Raw genomic sequence first — 22,044 nt, 5'->3', positions numbered from 1 at the left:
GAACAAGTATCAGAGTCTTTAATACCAATTGTTTTTTTAAGTATGAATTAATTAGTGGTAATAATCCGGTTCAGGATTTTATATTGGAACCATTGGGTTTTTGTTTCTTTTGTGGTTTGGAAGGGTAATTGATATATTTGGTTAAAATTAATTGCACTAAATCTATCATCTGATTTCCATTTTTGTTCTGCTGTATTTTTACATGCATTTTGTTTATTCAATAGTGTGGTATACATATCTTTACTTCCCTTGGTGGGTTTTAATATTATTTGTAGGTGAAATGGAATGAAGGGTCTGGGGTTTCAACGAAACTTACATAATTATAAACAGTGAGGTATTTTGTTATATATATACCTGAAAATAACATGTTATTTTTTTTCTAAATATCTAATTATATGTGAAAAACCGTGATTTTCACGTTTGACTGCGTATACACATTATCGTCAATTTCTAAATTATAAGATAACAATAAAAAAAATCCACATTTAGAAAATTATGTTTGAAATTATTGTATAATTTTATAAAAAATATAAATTATCCCATTAAGGAGATATTGAAGTATCTTTATAATTCCTGGTACGGGGTTTTAGTCCAGGAGCAGGAGCAAGATTTACCTACCAGGCTACCACCCTATATACATATTTGTGTATAACATTATTAAATTACGTTAAGAAATGTTGAAGCTTACGACTATTTTTTTTAGAGTTATTGATAGACGGATGGACGAACATGAACAAAAACCGATAAAAAACATAAAGAGTTGGTCATTGTCGGTATAATTTTCGTACCTTGACGATTTTGGTACTACCACAGACACAGAAGAGTTCCAACGACAAAAATAGAACAGGGAAGAAAATCATGCACCGTGCTGAGATGTTTTCATGAGGAATGTTGACTCGAGTTCGAGGGATGCTACCAATTAAAAAGATGAGGAACGCACTTGTGACAGTAGCTGCAGTTGCAGCATTGATAATAAGTAAGTTTTTGAAGCAAAAACTATTTTCTAACTCAATTATCTGCGTTACCGGTTAGCTGCTGGCCGAATGAGAAAAAAGGTTTCTGTTTTCTTTTGTCGGTATGTTACTTTCAAACAATGTAACAAAAAAATAACGGTTTAAAATGAAAATGTTCACAGCTCACCACTAAACTTCAACAATGTTAGAGGTTTTACACGGCGAGAAGCTTTTGACAGGCGCAAAAACGAATCATATCCGATAGAAAAAATGCCAACCAGCGGCCTCTTATGTTATAGGAGTATCGTCTAGTCACCAGTTTCCGCGCGTTATGTATTTCCGCGCAGCCATTTTATCAAGCTATATCTTGTAACTACGTGACCTGCTGGCCACAACACAAGGATATTTTAGACGTTTGGCCATCGTCTGTAAACTGACTCAAGATTACCGGAAGTTCGTCTGGAAAAGATAAGAAATAATCACTGATTAAAAAAACATGCATAAATATGCAGTTTTGCTTAATGCACTTTTTATCTTGCTCAAAATGATCCCATACCTGAAAAAACGGTGATATATTTCATTCATGAACCGGTCTTTTTTGTAGTCTGACAAACGTACGAAAATGTCGTATGCAATGAGGCCACACTCACATCTCCTCCTCACTGATTTTTGTCCACTTCCGAAGAGCCAAGGAGACATTCTTATATATTTAAACAGTGTTTTCAATAAAACGTAAACCTTGTAATGCAATGAACTTCCAATTTTAACCAATTTCAAACAGAACAAAATGAGAAATAACTTGCCATCAACTAAAACCGATATAAAACTGCAGAAAAAAATAATAACAGATTCTATATATATATATTATAACTAAATAAATATAATAAATAAATTTATAAAATTACATGAATTCGTTCAATTTGACATCTTGAAAAATCAATTAAAAATGTGAAATTAAAAAAAAAAAGATAATTAATTTGACAATCAAAGATTTTTTAACTCACCTGCCCGAAGGGCAAGTGAGCTTATGCCATGGTGCCGCGTTCGTCTGTCCGTCCGGCGTCAACTTTTTACTTTAAACAACTTCTTCTCAGTAACCAAAAGGCCTAGGATGATGATATTTGGCCAGAACCATACTGGAATCAAGGGCTACCAAGTTTGTTCAAATAAATGACCTTGAGTGTTCAAGGTCACAGGGGTCAAATATATTAAAATCTTCAAACAACTTCTTCTCAATAACCAAAAAGCCCAGAGTACTTATATTGGGCCTGTAGCATGCTGGGATGAAGTGCTACCAAGTTTGTTCTAATGAATGACTTTGATCCACTTTCAAGGTCACTGGGGTCAGATGTCTTAAAATCTTCAAACGACTTCTCAATAACCAAAAGGCATAGGGTACTGATATTGGGTCTGTAGCATGCTGGGATGAAGGGCTACCAAGTTTGTTCAAATGAATGACCTTGACCAACTTTCAAGGTCACTGGGGTCAGATGTCTTGAAATCTTCAAACGACTTCTTCTCAATAACCAAAAGGCCCAGGGAACTGATATTGGGCCTGTAGCATGCGGGGATGAAGGACTACCAAGTTTGTTCAAATGAATGACCTTGACCAACTTTCAAGGTGACAGGGGTAAAATGTCTTAAAATCTTCAAACAAATTCTTCTCAATAACCAAAAGGCCCAGGGAACTGATATTGGGCCTGTATTTCAACCTAATGTCCTTGTTCGACATTCAAGGTCACAGGCGTCATATGTTTAAATCTTTTAATAGGCTCTTATGAATCAAACACTGATATTCTTCCTGTAGCTGCATTTTAGTCCACTTTTAAGATTACAAGTGTGAGATTAATACCAGGTGAGCGATTCAGGCCCATTGGGCCTCTTGTTTATCTTCTGTTGATACCATTGTCTGTTTTCTTTAAACATATTTTAATGTCAACTAAGTTTAGACAATTGATTGGATAAAAATGATCACAACTTATCATCGGTTCAACAACGTGCAGCTAGATTTATATTAAACGACTATGGACGGAAATCAAGTGTAACTAAAACGTTAGCAAATTTAGGACTCAAACCACTAGCAGAAAGACGCAGGGAACATTGGCTAGTGTTACAAAATTATTTCAGGCTTGGTGGCAATACCTCCGGATGATTATTTAACTCCAAATTCACAAAGAACTCGCCAAAAGCATACCAAAACTTACAAAATCATACCTGCAAATTCGGACCTTTTTAAAAATTGTTTTTTTCCAAGGACAGTCAAGGATTGGAACAGTTTAGACCCGGGTCCATTTTCGGCTAATAAGTTGACCACTTTCAAAAGAACTTTGTGCCTTGACTGAGCGCACATCCCGTGGACAGCTATCTTCTATTAGAAGGAGTCCATGTATTTATACAGATACAGATGTACAGACAGATACATAGCCTTCTCCCTTCATACATTTACCATTACATGATTTTAAAAACACATATATAATATTCACACAGACACAAATACACAACATATAAACATCGTTCAAACTATATTGCTGGATTTGATTCACATGCCTAAAATATATTCTACGTATTTCACGCTTTTATTTTCATGAAATTCAATTTCAATATAGCAAAAATAGAATGCTTAAAACATTTTTAAATCAATGTTAACTCATATTCGTCTCTTAATGTCAATAACGGAGAATAAAGTGAATTGAAAACATATTATTACAATATCAAACAAGGACCTATCAGTAATGAAAGAAATTGATGTTGAATATCCTAAGTTCCTCTATATCTCTTTTTAGTAATGCGATTAGTTTCATCAAGTAACAACACAATGGCAATCGGGTAAATGTTGGTAGGTATATATATCCCCTCAAGCACTAGCAACCTGTCCACACAAATCACCATGGCTGTTAACACAAATCACCATGGCTGTTTACACAAATCACCATGGCTGTTAACACAAATCACCATGGTTGCATACACATATCATGATCATGGCTATGACCTGAACATATGTTACAATTGAGCTATGTTTGGACCTAAACCTAAACCCAATGATGATATTCATGTACAAAATGCAATTTACAGTATACACATGTCATCATTGGGGATGGAATGTTTGTGGAAGTAGATTGAACGCCTCCAATATCTGTAACCTAAACACATCAGTTTAGGTCCAAGTAAAGCTAAACTTTAACTAATTCTAAGGTCCCTGGTGTTGCCAGGCTGTCTTAGCATTTTATTTCACTGAATGGCTGAACAGTCCAAAAGTACTTAGTTATGAGTGATATGGAAATTAGTGTAGAATAAAGGTGATGAACCTTATAAAGTCAGTGTTCTGACTACAGATGGTACGATGCCCTCAGGGGCAATTTCCTATCTGTCATGCCCCACCTACAGGTATATCTGTACATGTTTAACTCTTTTAATCTGTTTCCTGATATATACATAGGAAACCCATTCCATCATACTTTCTGTGGTTACATTGTCTAACCCTGGAGCTATGTTGAATTACCAAAGAGATTATAATAAATTGAAGTTAGCTATAAGTTTCTTATATTGTAGAGATACATGTACTTAAAGTGTCTGAGCTCATTCTGGCACAGCATCAGGTGTCTGTCTGTCTGGGCATCATCAACTTTTTCTGAAAAGAAAACAACATTTTGTTAAATATATGATACCAAATTATCAGAATATTTGTACATGTTCATTTAACTTGCGTATTGACCTTGATGGTCTAAAAATACTTCAAAATCTTAAAGCATTTTTGTTAAAGGGCCATTAGTTTTATCAAAATCAATGACTCAGGATGAGGCCTGTCTTCAAGGTCACACGTCAAATGTGTTATAATTTTAAACAATAACTAAAAGGCCCAGGATGGTGATATGTGGACTTTTTTAATTTAATTTGTCCACTTTAACATTTTCACCCTTTGCCCACTTTGAAGGTTACTGGTGTGAGATTAATACCAGGTGAGGTAGTAAGACCCATTGGGCCTCTTGTTGTATAAATTGTATTAACTTTGACCTTTACCCACTTTGAAGGTTACTGGTGCAAGATTAATACCAGGTGAGGTAGTAAGGCCCAATGGGCCTCTTGTTGTTTAAATTGTATAAGCTTTGACCTGACCCACTTTTTAGGTCACAGATGTAAGATGTGTTTGAAAAAACCATAATGAATAAAAGTTTAGCAATATAGGTCCATCGTGTCTCTGGTTATGACAATACTAGATTTTTTCCAGTTCTGGGGTGTCTTTGGGCGAGCTGGAGCCCATGAACAGTGCTCTTTTCTGTTCTTGGAACAAGAACAATATTTCATTCGCCCTAACGATAAGAACGATTCTCACACCACCATAGGTAAGAACAATTGGAACAATCATTACATACAAGCCATCTCAAAGCAAACAAACCCAAGATAAAGGACGTATTAATAACTATGGGTCAAAACTAATCGAAATGTGCAAACGATGCTCTTTATTTATCGCAAATGGACGAGTTTCTTGTGATAAGTATATAGGGAGAACTACCTGTAAAGATTCTAGTGTTGTCGATTACCTTATATTGACTGCTGATTTGTTCCCGTTAATAACATATTTTGAAATTAATGATTTTAACCCACTCTTTTCAGACGTGCATAATCTAATAAATTTCTCGTGTATGTTTCCGGGAAAAAAAAATATTAACGAAAAAGAAAGTCTTTCAGAGGGAGACTATATCAGATGGGATTACATGAAATCGGCAATTTTTTCACAAGAAGTGAAAAACAACTTACATAGTATTAATATAAATCTAAATAATGTTTTACTTAGTGATACTATCACCAAAGAACAGGTTAATGGTCTAGTGACCGACATATCTACTGTGTTAACAAATAGCGCCACTAATACAATAGGTGTGTCGCACCGTCGTAAAAATAAGTACAAAAATGTAAATAAGCCATGGTTTAACCACGATTGTAAACTTGCTAGAAACGCCTTTAATAAATATAAAATTAGATATAAATTTAACAAGTTAACGGAAACCAAGCACACGATGAATAAAAAAGGGAGAGAATACAGAAAACAACTAAGGAAAAATTACAAAAAATATCAAGAGAAATGCACAAAAGAATTAAGAGAGAATTCCAAACGAGACCCTAAAGCATTCTGGAAAACACTTAATAAATTTTCACAAAATAAAAATACTACACCAGACATACCTATTGACGACCTATATGACTATTTTAAGAAACTTAATTCACTCGAAGAGGACAGTAATAATGACGAGGTTGATAACGACAGTTTTGATAATGATGATGACGTCAACAATACATTGAATGTACCAATTACTGAATCAGAAATACAAAAAGCTATTAAATCATTAAAAAATAATAAAGCGTCCGGCCCGGACCGCGTTTTAAATGAATATCTGAAAAATTCCCCACCGGAAATGACCACAGTCTATTGTAAATTGTTCAATATAATATTAGACACGGGAATTATTCCGGAAAGTTGGAGTGTCGGCATTATCAAACCAATATACAAAAATAAGGGAAGTCCAGAAGACCCTGATAATTATAGAGCTATCACTTTAATTAGTTGTCTTGGTAAACTATTTACTTCAATCATCAATACCCGTCTTAATGAATATGAAAAACAAATTGATTTAATATCTCGAAGTCAAGCAGGGTTCAGAAAAGGTCATTCAACTATAGACAACGTTTTTATTATGCATATTCTCATTTCTATATATCTTTCAAGTGGCAAAAAGCTATACTGTACCTTTATCGATTTTAAAAAGGCATTTGATACCGTCTGGAGAGCAGGTCTGTGGCAAAAATTACATAGCAGCAATATAAACGGGAAATGTTTCAAAGTTATCTATAACATGTATAATAATATTAAATCCTGTGTTCAATTCAACTCGAAAACGTCAGATTTTTTCCCCTGCTTGATCGGGGTTAGACAAGGGGAAAATTTATCCCCCTTTCTTTTTTCAGTATTTCTTAATGACATTGAAAGTTATTTTGCTTCTTTAAGTTGTGTTCCACTCGAAAATGTACGGGATAAGCTGTATAATGAACTACATATTTTTGTAGAAATTTTTGTACTCCTATACGCTGATGACAGTGTCCTATTTTCAGAAAGTCCAGAGGGACTGCAGAGTGCTTTGAATGTATTCCAGCAGTATTGTAAGATTTGGAAGCTTAATATAAATGTAAATAAAACAAAAGTCATGGTTTTTCGCAAGAGGAAAAGTAAACAACAACATGTATTTGTATTACAAAATGAAATTTTAGAAATTGTAGATAATTTTACTTACTTAGGAATAACATTTAATTACAATGGCAGTTTTGTAAACGCAAGACGCAGATTGATCAACCAGGCCCAAAAGTCAATATTTGCTATCTACAAAAAAATCAGGAACCTTTCTCTTCCTATAGATTTACAATTAAAACTATTTGATTCTTTAGTGGAACCGATTCTATTGTATGGATCGGATGTATGGGGATTCGAAAACCTGAAAATAATCGAACAGATTCATCTCAAATTTTGTAAAAGAATTCTTAAAGTGAGATCCACAACGCCTAATTTTATGATTTATGGCGAGCTAGGTCGTGTGCCATTGGAAATAAATGTTAAACTAAGAATGTTAGGTTTTTGGAATAGAATAATTAGTAATGAAAACAAACTCAGCAGCATATTACTACGACTAGCTTTACATATGCAAAACGATGATACTCTTCAGTTCAAATGGATTAACTATATAAAAGGTATTTTCAATGAAACGGGATTTTCTTACATATTTGATAATAAATTACATATGCCTGATGGATTTTACAAATGCATTTTAAAACAACGGCTTAACGATCACTTTGTACAGCAATGGTTCGATGACATTACTAGCTCATCTCGTGGGCAGTTCTACACTCTATTTAAAACGGAATTTGGTCTAGAAAAATATTTATTAAATCTGCCAGAACATATCAGAACACCAATAACAAAACTGCGCACCTCGAATTTGAAGTTTCCAATTGAAACAGGTAGATGGTATAACATACCCCGAGATAATCGACTATGTAATTTGTGCGCGGAAAGTGTCGGAGATGAATTTCATTATATATTTGAATGTAATAATATAACTATATCCACCTTACGTAACAAATATATTCCCCGTTATTATTGCACAAACCCAAATATTTATAAGTTTAAAGGTCTTTTATCATTATGCAATCAACGAGTTCTGACAGGTTTATCTATTTTCCTAACCAAAATGGCTCCTCTTTTGTGAATGATGCATATGTATAACTGTTAATAGTTAAATAACTTGTGAATTATATGTATGGTTGTTTTTTATGTTTGTTTTGTATTTTCCATTGTATGTCATATCATGTTACTATACCGTACCGATTCTAAATTGAACTGTCCATTGTACTTCATTTTCCATATCTGCAACTTTATTTCCTCATGTAACACATATTATGTGTCTGAGTGTCAATACAATCTTGCCTTGTATACATGCATGCACCTGTCCATCCTGTCAAAATTTAATATATGAATTCATGTACATGTACCTCATGTTACACATTTTCATGTGTCTGAGTGTTGGAAATAAAATCTGAAATCTGAAATCAAACTTTTCTCTGATGTCTTTGCTAATATTGTTATATTTTGCCAATTTATTATGTGCAGTCAGTTTAGAATTAACATTTTTGTATTTTAATTTGTGCATTTAGTTCTTAATTTACATACTTGAACTTTTTATTTGCAAAGTCAGCAATTGTGATTTTATTACGTTACTGTTCAGAATGTTTTTGTTAATATGTTGTACTAAAATTTAGCATCTCATTCACACCCATGATGTTGGCATGTAAACAAAAATAACAGGACACATAGTTATTAGGAAAAACATGATTTAGTCCATCTTTGTTTGTTCTTGGTTTGTTCTAGCTGTTAGAACGTCAATTTACCGGGAGAAAAACAAGAATATGTTCTGGATTGTTTGTGAGATCTGTTTTCAGGCTCGTCCAAAGACACCCCTAGTCTGTCAGTCATCTGTCAACGCTTCCTTTAAACAATTTCTTATAAAGAACAGAAAGGCTTTGGTCCAAATACGCACTTGATAAATGCACTTAAGTTATGACTTGGGATTAGTTAGTATGATATTTATATGGAAAATAAAACAAGCTAATTATCCGTACGTACAGTTTTTAATCCAAACTTCTTTTTTTTTCAGTTGGCTTTGGAAAGTTTTCAAGCTCCAATGAAGTGACGAGGTGAATATACATTTTGTATTTAGGTAGTTCATTGAAGGTTATGTTAGTTGCAATTATTAGGTTAACTCAATCTTTGTGCTCATTGCAATATGAAAATGAATGAATTTCATTTGAGCAATGAATGTTTTAGCAAATGTTGTTATGGTCCTATAACACACATTGCTATTGATGACAAACATAATAAAGCTCGGCTTTATGTAGGTTTGTCAGCAATAGAAATGTGTGTTATATGATCATTATTTATATTTACATTTTGTTAGACTAGAGTAGTTATGCTTTATTTAGTTATTTCGAAAGTTCTTTGAACAGCAAATTAAGTGTTTACAACAATGAAATTGATGACGTCACAATAGAGATTGATGACTACAATAGCAAGTGTTGTTATAGTCTCACAACAATATTTGCCTTCCAATGTATTGCAAAGAAAGGATGCATAGCAAATGTAAATGTTCATTTTTGAAACCTAGATGATGAATCTAACACTCCTTGACGAAACAAAAATTGGACGTTAACTCTTTTAGTACATGTACAAGGTACATACAAGTATTAGAAATGAAACAAGCAGAAAAATGGTATTATGTTCTTGCTTTGAGATGAAATTTGGTGTTAATATATCCTAGAAGTGTCCAAAGAAATACACCATGTTCATAACAAATCCCAAATCAACATAAGAAAGATTGTTATAGCCAAAATCATTATAGAGTTTGGTGAGGCTATTGCTTTGCCAGGATACTGATACCGGTATATGTTTGTTTTAGGTGAGAACTTGGAATGTGTTTCTTTGTATTATCCTTATTCCACTGTACATTCCACACTTTCCTACATGTATGATAGACTATACCTGTGGTTCTAGGTCAATTAAGGAGTTAGGGGCTGACACGTACCAGATTATTGAGGAGTTGAAGCAGAGAGTGGCAGCACTGGAGAAAGAGTAGGTATAGAACGATCAAACCTGAACATTGTTTGTGTGTGAAATGGAAAAAATATTAGATGATTAATAATACATAAATAAATATATGTATAAAAAAATTTATAATAATATGTTTATATAATTTCTTTTATGAATGACATACCAAAGAAATTGATAGTATTGACTAGTAAGTGTTATAGCAATGTGTGTAATAGATCTCATCCCTGATACTCCAGCGGGTTAAGCTCACTTTCGCTCTCTGCATCCCGAATATGTCGTCATAGCAAAATTGAAGGCACAAAGACAGCTGTTTGATTGGTCTCGGGTAAGAAAACCTGGGTAAGAAAACCTGACCGATCGCTTGACTGATACCTACAGCTGTCGTTTGAAGATTACAAAAGGGCAACACCCGACTTCAAAGCCAGTCAGTTTTTACCGTCACACGTCAAAATTCTTTTGATATACACCAAAGGATCAAACTAGTCTTCTTGTCTCATCAACAAGGTGATGCACACTACTGAGCCTTCAATTTCGCCATTACGTATTCCAGGGATGCAGAGAGTGTAACCCCTGGATAGCAAGGATGAATAGATCTAACGTATACTTGGTTATGTGTATTACAGCTTATACATAGCTACATAATAATCAAATACATTTAAACACATAGGCATGGAGATGGTCAAACTCAAGATTTTCGTCTGTAAATATAGCATGTCTAATTCTAGCTTTCATTATCATTATTTATACTAGTGTATGAATATTTTGGTTATCTGCTTTTGTCTTTTGTATTGTCCCAATTCTTTCATTTACATTAAACTGGCTAAAATGAACATTATCAAGATGTTCTCATATTGTGCACGTGGTCGTGAACGAAAGTGTTGCATGGATTGGATACAGGTACAATATATGGTTGGATACAGGTACAATATAATATACCAGGCCTGAGGTACTTACAAAAGTAATTGTTTAATAAAATACAAAACAGTTATTTGATACACAAAAGAAAGTATTATACAAAATATAATTGTTCAGTAGTTATACATTATATTATTGCAGGATATCCAAAAGTAATTGTTGGAAACATAAAAGTATACTCACAGAAAATATTTGGCAAAAAGGGCTTAAACGTACATGTGGGGGCCAAGTGGTTAAGGCATCTGACATTCTGCTACCACTAGCCCTCCACCACTGGGTCGGAGGTTCAAGGCCTACATGGGGCAGTCGCCAGGTACAAGCCGTAGTTCGGTGGTACCTCTCCAGGAACTCCGACCTTTCTCCACCACTAATATCTAGCATGTCCTTAAATGATCACAATTGTTACATGCTATGATCATAATGTGAACTAAGGTTGGCATGGTAATTTTCTTCTTCGTTTTCTTTGGTACTAACATATACTCCTAACATGTGGTGGTTAAAAGTATTGGAGGACATGGACTTGTATGTTTATGCTTATGTTGTGTTTTATTAGGGGTGTTTGTAAAAAACTTAGGGAATTTCAAGAGATACATATTAATTTATACATAGATTTTATATTGTTGACAATGTATGCTGTACTACAAACAAAAACTTGATAATGTAAGTAGATTTTTACCATTGAATGTAAGAGTCGTTCCTCTGGTATACATAAAAGTCTGATGCTGTGTTGGACACTCTAAATCTAGAAATATAAGGTCTCTGTATCATCTCAACCATAGTTTCATGGATGGTATAGAGGTTCATCATTATAAGATGTTTAATCAAGTTCAAAAAAATTAAGGTTATTACAATTTTAAAAGTTTTTGGAAGTATATCTCAGGAACTGTTTTATACAGGGATACAAAACTGATCTGTAGGTATATCTTCAGAAAGTGCTGTGTAGCATATATACCAAAAAGGGAAAAACCACAACCTCTATATGACCTTTGACCTTTACCTCAAATACCGAAATACAGGTTTCTGAGTTATATTTCATCTCAAAATGCATGTGATCCTATTTATCATGTTCTGTGTAGCCTGGTTACATTTAGGTAAATCTGAGTTTTTCTGTGGCTTTTGATACACGTATTGTACATCCTTTGTGTTGTAATATATGTTACGTTATATTGATCAACTACATGTACTACTGAATTTGTTTACAGAAAGAAAACATTTCCAGAAGTTAAGTTCCTGACATACAAAGACAGGAAAAGAATCCTGGTTTGTATATATCTAAGGGTGTATCCGATCCATTTCTCATCAATTGAAATTGCCAGAAAGATACCTCCTTGGACAATGTATTTTGGTATTACACTTTAGGGCATGTTAAAAGGAATTTTCTCCTCAATGATTTAAGCTCAATCTGTCCTCATAAGTTAGATTACAATCTTAGACAAGTTACGCCCTCAGACAATGCAAGTTACTCAGTTAAAAAACAGTGAACGATGAATGTTTTAAAGCAAATATTGATAGATGATTGGATTCATTCTGTTGGGAGTGGCACTTATAGAAGAATATAAATTTGTATATATAAGCAATAATGCCTGGGTATTAGGAGTGTTAATTGTAGATCTATTGTGATTGACAGATAACGGGAAGAGCTGGGTTTGTTGGGTCTCACCTTGTTTATATTTATAGATCTATTGTGATTGACAGATAACGGGAAGAGCTGGATTTGTTGGGTCTCACCTTGTTTATATTTATAGATTTATTGTGATTGACAGATAACGGGAAGAGCTGGCTTTGTTGGGTCTCACCTTGTTTATATTTATAGATCTATTGTGATTGACAGATAACGTGAAGAGCTGGATTTGTTGGGTCTCACCTTGTTTATATTTATAGATCTATTGTGATTGACAGATAACAGGAAGAGCTGGATTTGTTGGGTCTCACCTTGTTTATATTTATAGATTTATTGTGATTGACAGATAAAGGGAGGAGCTGGGTTTGTGGGTTCTCACTTTGTTTATATTTATAGATTTATTGTAATTGACAGATAACGGGAAGAGCTGGATTTGTGGGTTCTCACTTTGTTTATATTTATAGATTTATTGTGATTGACAGATAATGGGAGGAGCTGGGTTTGTGGGTTCTCACCTTGTTTATATTTATAGATCTATTGTGATTGACAGATAACGGGAGGAGCTGGATTTGTTGGGTCTCACCTTGTTGACAAGTTGATGCTGGAAGGTCACGAGGTCACTGTAGTGGACAATTTCTTTACTGGTCGGAAACGTAACGTGGAACATTGGATCGGCCACGAGAACTTTGAACTCATCAACCACGACATTGTAAACCCACTCTTTATAGAAGGTAAGGATAGTTTCATCAATAGCTTTTAGGGAAAAAGTAGATTATTAATTGAGGTCTGTCTCTGTCTCCAACAACTCCTCTAAGATTATGAGCCGTTAGAGATTGATTTGAGATTCGGTTGGAAGACATGTACACCCTATGGTATATGACATGCTAGGGATGCCTTAATCCATTTGCCATTTGATTGGTTTATATAAAGATTTGAAGTAAATTGCACAGTGATTTTCAGTTTAAAAGAGAGCTTGATTTGTTAGAGCTACTTAAGATTGCTTCTGCAATATGAAAACTTGGTTTCAGATACAAAGTGACCAAACTGCACCGTGATCGTGTAGTTTCGTATCTACATCTCAAAATGGCACCGACTAGATGCCTTGTATGTATAAACTCCTCTCTTAATGCATGAAAATATCATATGTCACAACTGTTTATGTTTTCAGTGGATCAGATCTACCACCTAGCTTCCCCTGCTTCTCCACCGAACTACATGTACAACCCAGTCAAAACCATCAAAACCAACACCATTGGCACCATCCACATGTTAGGTGAGTTTTGATTGGACAAGAGAATATGATCTTCATGTGATGTAAGTTCTGATTGGTCCAGTGATAATTATCCTCAAGCAATTATGTTTCCTCCCTTTGAATAAAGGGAAACATTGTGTTAAATGCTGGTTCTTCTTGTACTAGAGTCTTGTTAGAGCCATACACATTAAACCGTTAAAGATGTGATGAAACTTGAAGTATAACTGTATCACTCCAAAGGGGTTGTTTGATTGTTGTAGGATTAGCCAAGCGTGTACGAGGTCGTCTGCTGCTGGCATCTACGTCAGAGGTCTATGGAGGTAAGTAATCACCTCTTGTAGAAAAGTCCTGTTACTTAATTATAAAGGTTTAATGTTCCTGGCTGTAGTGTATTACAGTAAAACAGTTTTACATGAAAAGTCCATCAGACTTATTTTGCATTATGCGCGATGTTAACCCATGTTGATTGCATGCAATTGCCAAAATAAAAACCCTTGTGGGGCAGTAACATTTTTATGTCAAATATGAATAAGGAATTATCCTCTGCCATTTTGTATATTGTACTTTAATACGAATCATGTGCTATTTAATTGTAGAAGCTAAATGCTGTATTGCGTTTGGTAAATACAAAACTTGAGGCTGGAAGTTGAATGCTTAGTCCCACAAGAAAATCTTGATATTCATTTTGGCTTGCTGTTTCAGACCCAGAGGTTCACCCTCAGCCTGAAGAGTACTGGGGCCATGTTAATCCTATAGGCCCGCGAGCTTGTTACGACGAAGGCAAGCGTGTAGCCGAGACAATGTGTTATGCCTATGCCAAGCAGGTATAGTATGATTGACTCCTTGATGAAGCGGAACACTGCAAAATGACCTCAATGTAATTGTACCATTTTCTGCCAACATGCACATGATAAATAGAATCTTCCCCTACCTTGAGGGTGTGACAGAGAAATCTCCTACCCAAGGGGTGATGTTTTTTGGTTGTGAGCCTTGGGTTAGAGAACAAACAAAAACATCACCCCGAGGGTTGGAGATTTCTCTGTTACACCCTCAAGGTAGGGGATGATTATTTTTCTCCCATCCTATTATTTCAGTCACAACTCCATCGACAGTAGTCTGTCATGTTTGTGGTATGAATATCGTTATTCACTTTTAATGACATCACAATTGAACACATGCTAATCGGCATGAGGCTATCTCCCCCTGGCGGTGACAAGCTGACCTTTACCGGCTAAAACGGGAGACACACCTGTGAAGGGTGGGAGAATTCTTTGTCACCCCATAGGTTATGACAGATAACATGTTCAAAGATATAATACTATGATGTCACAGAATACTAAAAATTACATACTTATCAGCCTCTGACAGGTGAGCTCATGTGCAAATCAAGATTTGTAAAAAATACCAAAAATGCTGAAAACCATAATTTTTAAAGAAACTATTGAAAAGTTTACATTCAAGTTACATATGTAAGTGGGGATCAGTCCGCTGCTGGTTCTAAGTTTAGAAAAATGTACATTAAGATATTCTGTACTTTATGGGTTACATCATTACACATGTAAATTACGTCAATCAATTAGGACGTTTAGGAGTAAGCATAGGAATAGGAAATACCTTGTTATTGTAACACAATATTATATATAAAACTGTTTATGGAAACATTCATTACATTTTACAGTTGTATGGACAGCAAGTCAAAAACTTTATTATACATTTTTGAAAATTTAAATTAATATAAAAAAAAACTTCTGTTACAGGACCATGTACAAGTGCGAGTGGCAAGGATTTTTAACACATTTGGTCCCAGGATGCACATGAATGATGGACGCGTTGTCAGTAACTTTATCCTGCAGGCACTGCAGGGAGAACCAATGACAGTGAGTTTATTAAAGTGATATAGTTCTTACATCTGTATCAGTCGGTCCTGTGTTATAGTGTACCTCATTGTAATACACTTACATCTGTATCACTCAGTCCTGTGTTATAGTGTACCTCATTATAATACACTTACATCTGTATCAGTCAGTCCTGTGTTATAGTGTACCGCATTGTAATACACTTACATCTGTATCAGTCAGCGCTGTGTTATAGTGTACCTCATTGTAATACACTAACATCTGTATCAGTCAGTGCTGTGTTATAGTGTACCTCATTGTAATCCACTTACATCTGTATCAGTCAATGCTGTGTTATAGTGTTCCTCATTGTAATACACTTACCTCTGTATCAGTGAGTTTATTAAAGTGATATAGTTCTTACATCTGTATCAGTCGGTCCTGTGTTATAGTGTACCTCATTTTAATACACTTACATCTGTATCATTCATTCCTGTGTTATAGTGTACCTCATTTTAATACATTTACATCTGTATCAGTCAGTGCTGTGTTATAGTGCACCTCATTGTAATACACTTACCTCTGTATCAGTCAGTGCTGTGTTATAGTGTACCTCATTGTAATCCACTTACATCTGTATCAGTCAATGCTGTGTTATAGTGTAGCTCATTGTAATACACTTACATCTGTATCAGTCGGTCCTGTGTTATAGTGTACCTCATTTTAATACACTTACATCTGTATCATTCATTCCTGTGTTATAGTGTACCTCATTTTAATACATTTACATCTGTATCAGTCAGTGCTGTGTTATAGTGGACCTCATTGTAATACACTTACATCTGTATCACTCAGTCCTGTGTTATAGTGTACCTCATTATAATACACTTACATCTGTATCAGTCATTCCTGTGTTATAGTGTACCTCATTGTAATACCCTTACATCTGTATCAGTCAGTGCTGTGTTATAGTGTACCTCATTGTAATCCACTTACATCTGTATCAGTCAATGCTGTGTTATAGTGTAGCTCATTGTAATACACTTACATCTGTATCAGTCAATGCTGTGTTATAGTGTAGCTCATTGTAATACACTTACATCTGTATCAGTCAGTGCTGTGTTATAGTGGACCTCATTGTAATACACTTACATCTGTATCACTCAGTCCTGTGTTATAGTGTACCTCATTATAATACACTTACATCTGTATCAGTCAGTCCTGTATTATAGTGTACCTCATTGTAATACACTTACATCTGATCAGTCAGTCCTGTGTTATAGTGTACCTCATTTTAATACATTTACATCTGTATCAGTCAGTGCTGTGTTATAGTGTACCTCATTGTAATCCACTTACATCTGTATCAGTCAATGCTGTGTTATAGTGTAGCTCATTGTAATACACTTACATCTGTATCAGTCGGTCCTGTGTTATAGTGTTCCTCATTGTAATACACTTACCTCTGTATCAGTCAGTCCTGTGTTATAGTGTACCTCATTGCAATACACTTACATCTGTATCAGTCAGTCCTGGGTTATAGTGTACCTCATTGTAATACACTTACCTCTGTATCAGTGAGTTTATTAAAGTGATATAGTTCTTACATCTGTATCAGTCGTGACTGTGTTATAGTGTACCTCATTGAAATACACTTACATCTGTATCAGTCAGTTCTGTGTTATAGTGTACCTCATTGTAATACACCTACATCTGTATCAGTCAGTCCTGTGTTATAGTGCACCTCATTGTAATACACTTACATCTGTATCACTCAGTCCTGTGTTATAGTGTACCTCATTATAATACACTTACATCTGTATCAGTCATTCCTGTGTTATAGTGTACCTCATTGTAATACACTTACATCTGTATCAGTCCGTGCTGTGTTATAGTGTACCTCATTGTAATACCTGTGGGAATGTGTTGTCTGTCTGGACGTAGTATGGTATGATTCCTGGCTGTATAATTTGACAACATTCTTGCTTCATTTATTTATTTTACAACAGTAATGGAAGAGGTGAGCAAGAAAATGAGCAACTCTCTTGCTTTGGGTGTATTGAATACCGGAGCAGCAATGTTCATTTAACTTATACACCCCTGAAGATACATTTGAATTCTTCCAATTCAAAAGTTGGAACTGTTCTTTATGAAATTTCAGGTGTGAATAAGTTGATAAACAAATGAAAAAAAAGTTATCATTTCTACTGTATACCGGGAAATTTAGGCTGCAGTTTAATTTTCGCCTCACAGAGGGTGCATTTACCATTATTACAGTAAACATAAGTAAACAACATAAGAAAGTAATGAAATGTGTAGGCTGAAAGTACAACTGGGCAAAAAATTCCCAATATGCAGTATGTTTTTTTATAAATTTGTGTCAAGGAAATGAGTATTTTGATGTACGTTTCAGGTGTATGGTGATGGGAACCAGACAAGATCGTTCCAGTATGTGTCTGACCTAGTCAACGGTCTCGTTAAGTTGATGAATGCCAATTATTCTCTACCTGTGAACCTCGGTAACCCAGATGAGCACACCATCCTTGACTTCGCTAACATTATAAAAAATCTTATAGGTAAGAAGAAACCGGGGAAAAACCAGCAGGGGGATGTTCATATTAAATTCAACTTTGAACTTGGGTTTTCAACACTCAACTTTGATAGGTTGCATGCATTGATCATGTTGGTTCAATTTTCAGATGCGGAGCAATCAAAAAGTGTGCGGCCCAGCCAACACGTAGTTGTAACATGTCACCTTATTTATCAGCATGTTTCAGTATACAATATGTAGTCATTAGGAATTGTAACAAGTTTAGTCCAGCGGTATTCTTATTTCACACTCTCATAATTACAGATTGTACGATATTGGGACTCCAAACCCCCTGAACAGCAACGATAGGTTATTGTTGAAGGCCACTGTTCTCCTTGATAAAACTAGGCTTTCATCAAAGTTTACACAAAGGTCAAGTAAAATGACAGTGATATATGTAATGCTTATTTAGGAATGACTACAATATCAAATGTGTGCTCTTGTATAACCCACATTAAATATTGGTACTCTCCCTTTGTTACAGGGGCAATCTGATTTTGTATGAAGATAAGGGTTCAGCTACAATGTTTTAAAATACCGTATCCTTCGCAAGGTTTGCATATAACAAGGAGGAATTGTATACTGTACTCATTTTCATTCACACTCTGTACCGGTTAAGATGAGGGTGGGTTTGAATTTTAACAGACTTTCAGTATCCGTGTATAAAAGATTGTTGGACATGTTTAATGTATCACAGTGTTGCACTTTATTTTTGTGGTAGTGAAATATTTGTTTTGTTCCTGAAACAAATTGGTAGATGATAAAGATGATGAAATATTTCAAGAAGACATTTTATTTCAAATTAATATTAAAAGTGTTTGGTTTAACTTTTATTCAGGAGGAGAAAGTAAAATTGTACACAAGCCAATCATGCAAGACGATCCAAAAAAACGCAAACCAGACATTACGAAGGCACGAGACTACCTCAACTGGAAACCTCAGGTATGTCAACACATGGTAGAGACTACCTCAACTGGAAACCTCAGGTATGTCATCACATGGTAGGGACTACCTCAACTGGAAACCTCGGGTATGTCAACACATGGTAGAGACTACCTCAACTGGAAACCTCAGGTATGTCAACACATGGTAGAGACTACCTCAACTGGAAACCTCAGGTATGTCATCACATGGTAGAGACTACCTCAACTGGAAACCTCAGGTATGTCAACACATGGTAGAGACTACCTCAACTGGAAACCTCAGGTATGTCATCACATGGTAGAGACTACCTCAACTGGAAACCTCAGGTATGTCAACACATGGTAGAGACTACCTCAACTGGAAACCTCAGGTATGTCAACACATGGTAGAGACTACCTCAACTGGAAACCTCAGGTATGTCATCACATGGTAGAGACTACCTCAACTGGAAACCTCAGGTATGTCATCACATGGTAGAGACTACCTCAACTGGAAACCTCAGGTATGTCAACACATGGTAGAGACTACCTCAACTGGAAACCTCAGGTATGTCAACACATGGTAGAGACTACCTCAACTGGAAACCTCAGGTATGTCATCACATGGTAGAGACTACCTCAACTGGAAACCTCAGGTATGTCATCACATGGTAGAGACTACCTCAACTGGAAACCTCAGGTATGTCAACACATGGTAGAGACTACCTCAACTGGAAACCTCAGGTATGTCAACACATGGTAGAGACTACCTCAACTGGAAACCTCAGGTATGTCATCACATGGTAGAGACTACCTCAACTGGAAACCTCAGGTATGTCATCACATGGTAGAGACTACCTCAACTGGAAACCTCAGGTATGTCAACACATGGTAGAGACTACCTCAACTGGAAACCTCAGGTATGTCAACACATGGTAGAGACTACCTCAACTGGAAACCTCAGGTATGTCATCACATGGTAGAGACTACCTCAACTGGAAACCTCAGGTATGTCATCACATGGTAGAGACTACCTCAACTGGAAACCTCAGGTATGTCATCACATGGTAGAGACTACCTCAACTGGAAACCTCAGGTATGTCAACACATGGTAGAGACTACCTCAACTGGAAACCTCAGGTATGTCAACACATGGTAGAGACTACCTCAACTGGAAACCTCAGGTATGTCATCACATGGTAGAGACTACCTCAACTGGAAACCTCAGGTATGTCATCACATGGTAGAGACTACCTCAACTGGAAACCTCGGGTATGTCAACACATGGTAGAGACTACCTCAACTGGAAACCTCAGGTATGTCAACCGATGGTTGAGACTACCTCAACTGGAAACCTAAGGTATGTCAACACATGGTAGATTGGGAGGTGGAAACCTCGGGTATGTCAATACATGGTAGAGACTACCTCAACTGGAAACCTCAGGTATGTCAATACATGGTAGAGACTACCTCAACTGGAAACCTCGGGTATGTCAACCGATGGTAGAGACTACCTCAACTGGAAACCTCAGGTATGTCAACACATGGTAGAGACTACTTCAACTGGAAACATTGGGTATGTCAACACATGGTAGAGACTACCTCAACTGGAAACCTCAGGTATGTCAACACATGGTAGAGACTACTTCAACTGGAAACATGGGGTATGTCAACACATGGTAGATTGGGAGGTGGAAACCGCGGGTATGTCAATACATGGTAGAGACTACATCAACTGGAAACCTCAGGTATGTCAACACATGGTAGAGACTACCTCAATTGGAAACCTCAGGTATGTCAACTGATGGTAGAGATTACCTCAACTGGAAACCTCAGGTATGTCAACACATGGTAGGGACTACCTCAACTTGAAACCTCAGGTATGTCAACACATGGTAGAGACTGCCTTGCTAGAAATATTGCAATGTAATAAGATATCCTCTAGAAATTTTGCAATGTAATGAGATATATTGCCAAAGTTTGAAATAATGCTTTGAATGTGTGTACTATACTGTTACAGGTTTCAGGTCCCTATGATACTATTGTATTACAGCCATAATCATGATTTTATAATATTTTTCAGGTCCCTGTGATACTATAATGTTACAGTCGTTATCATGATTTTATAATATTTGTCAGGTCCCTGTGATACTTTAATGTTACAGGCGTAATTGTGATTTTATATTGTTTTTCAGGTCCCTATGATGACTGGAATTAAAAAGACAATTGAATACTTTAGAAATGAGTTGCAGAGATCACGACACAGTGAAAGAAATTTCCATTTCCCAACTGAAGACAAAATAAAAGGAAGGAAGCGAGAGATGGATATCAATGATTAGTTATTAAGAGTGCTTAATTAACAATTAATTAATAATCTAAGATGAGATGATCTGGGTGGTGCAAGTCCTGAAGAATTCCGTTTAAACTATCAGAAATTGATCCATTGCAGTGCCTGGATCTCCTCCTAAATGTCTTAAAATATTGAAATAATTTGTTATTGTCTTTTGATGGAAATTTGAACGCCATAGATTTTCTCTGATTATCTTAAACAATTAAATAATGTATTTTGCCTTGCTTTTTTTATGAAAATTTGAGTCCCCAGATAGAATTATGATATGAATATTTATTATGAATTTCTACATTTCATAAAAGTTTGAAAAAAACACAGCATTCCTTAATCCAATTTATAAGAAATAGAATCATTTCCATACACTATATGTACAGAATCTCATAAATCCAGAATCAAAACGTTTGATATATTTGAAATAACCAAGTTTAGCAAAATTAGAAAACGTTCATTTCGTTTTCCCAGAAGATCATTATTTCAG

The 22,044-nt window shown here is 35.5% G+C and overlaps 1 protein-coding gene across 1 annotated transcript; it reads left to right on the top strand.

Annotated features, from left to right (window-relative positions):
* Window positions 1–829: 829 nt before the first annotated feature.
* Window positions 830–21,776, top strand: LOC110464590 (UDP-glucuronic acid decarboxylase 1-like). Its single transcript, XM_021519875.1, has 12 exons — window positions 830–976; window positions 9,152–9,191; window positions 10,045–10,122; window positions 12,219–12,276; window positions 13,188–13,368; window positions 13,806–13,910; window positions 14,150–14,209; window positions 14,592–14,713; window positions 15,647–15,766; window positions 18,138–18,300; window positions 19,153–19,256; window positions 21,412–21,776. The coding sequence occupies exons 1-12, from the start codon at window positions 889–891 to the stop codon at window positions 21,553–21,555; spliced, it is 1,263 nt and encodes a 420-aa protein (XP_021375550.1). The 5' UTR covers window positions 830–888; the 3' UTR covers window positions 21,556–21,776.
* Window positions 21,777–22,044: the final 268 nt, after the last annotated feature.

Source organism: Mizuhopecten yessoensis, unplaced genomic scaffold (assembly GCF_002113885.1).
Source record: "Mizuhopecten yessoensis strain PY_sf001 unplaced genomic scaffold, ASM211388v2 scaffold11011, whole genome shotgun sequence".
Lineage (NCBI taxonomy): Eukaryota > Metazoa > Mollusca > Bivalvia > Pectinida > Pectinidae > Mizuhopecten > Mizuhopecten yessoensis.
This window is presented reverse-complemented; position numbering and strand designations above follow the sequence as displayed.

What these genes read in the sequence shown, in the direction of transcription:
- LOC110464590 (XM_021519875.1), top strand. Translation starts at nt 889, where the DNA reads ATGTTGACTCGAGTTCGAGGGATGCTACCAATTAAAAAGATGAGGAAC. An exon ending in AGCTCCAATGAAGTGACGAG is followed by an intron (nt 9,192 to 10,044) that starts GTGAATATACAT and finishes CTGTGGTTCTAG; the next exon opens with GTCAATTAAGGAGTTAGGGG. An exon ending in AAGACAGGAAAAGAATCCTG is followed by an intron (nt 12,277 to 13,187) that starts GTTTGTATATAT and finishes TGTGATTGACAG; the next exon opens with ATAACGGGAGGAGCTGGATT.